This window comes from Arachis duranensis, chromosome 10 (assembly GCF_000817695.3).
Source record: "Arachis duranensis cultivar V14167 chromosome 10, aradu.V14167.gnm2.J7QH, whole genome shotgun sequence".
Taxonomy (NCBI): Eukaryota; Viridiplantae; Streptophyta; class Magnoliopsida; order Fabales; family Fabaceae; genus Arachis; species Arachis duranensis.
The window spans coordinates 85,531,300-85,532,441 of record NC_029781.3 but is presented as its reverse complement, the minus strand read 5'-3'; the positions used below and the strand labels follow the sequence as shown (position 1 = coordinate 85,532,441).

General features: G+C 37.0%; 1 protein-coding gene across 1 annotated transcript; it reads right to left on the bottom strand.

The window, feature by feature from the left end:
- Nucleotides 1-222: 222 nt before the first annotated feature.
- LOC107470608 (uncharacterized protein At1g32220, chloroplastic) lies at nt 223-1,048 on the bottom strand (the record flags this gene model as incomplete). The annotated part of the gene is given in 2 exon segments (XM_016090011.3): nt 223-698; nt 957-1,048. Coding segments are annotated over 2 exon segments (272 nt in total), but the record flags the coding sequence as incomplete, so codon positions are not given.
- Nucleotides 1,049-1,142: the final 94 nt, after the last annotated feature.

Below are 1,142 nucleotides of genomic sequence, written 5' to 3'. Positions count from 1 at the left end.
AATGTTCTGCTCGCTATTTCATTTTTTTTTCTTTTTTCTTTCTTTTTTTTCCCCGTTGATCATCCATGCTCGTCCGGTCAAAATTTATAAAACAGGAAACTTCATATCAAATACCAAAAGAATATTGACCAACGAAAACAGAAAACTATAAACTTCTGGGGACAGTAGAAAAAGTACTGGAATTTGAATTCAAGTATCGAACAAAACAAGTTGATGTAAATGTTATGCATGAAGTGTGAAGTGATTGTTTTATTTACCTTGAAAATTTTGAAAGCGTACAACACGTTTACGTTCATCAAAATCTCTCCCTCTCTGACAAGATATAAAGTATATTCAAACCCACTTCAGGCAACAGAGTTTGTTGAAAAAGAAGATTATGAATGCTGAAACTAAAGAAATCGGAAAGAAACATCTATGGTTACATACACACGCCTTTCAGACATTATTCCGTGAAAGAGATGGCATCTGGTAGAAGCAAACCGCTCCGAGTGAAGTAAAAAAAATGTGGAAAAAAATTTCTACTTTGATTTGTGCTGACTATACCGTTGAATTCCATAAACATCAATGATACCGGGAGGGAAAACAGGGTCCGTTGCAGCTCTAACCGCGACTTTTGCAACTGACGTAACATTGACCGGAGGTGTCATTAGAGGTCCAACAAGTGGGATCTGGCTCAATGGCTTTGCATGTTGGAGAACCTGCGTACTCCAAGTGAATTGCATTACACTCAGAACCAAAGGACAGTAATGTATAATGTGGCATCAATGCAATCATACTGATGCTCAAGAAAAATCTGAACTTTAATCATACTAGTAATTTAGTAAACAATGACTCAAACTTCAATATCATGATGCTTACATCTAATGTCAATTGATTAAAGAACAAAAGTTATTCACACTTTATGATCGGAGGAGGTATCTCAATGTCACAAATACTAGGGAAAAAAATGAAATTACCATCTCCATTGGAGATCCAATTGCACCAAGGGGTATCTTCATGCTCCCAACAGTTCGAGTCCCGTATATAAACCCAGGCCTCAGAATCACTCCTGGAAAATGCACGAAGTTCCATTAGGTAACACAAATACCCACACTGAGAACTATTCCCAAACTTCCTCTAAATCTCTCAGGCATAAGGAAGAA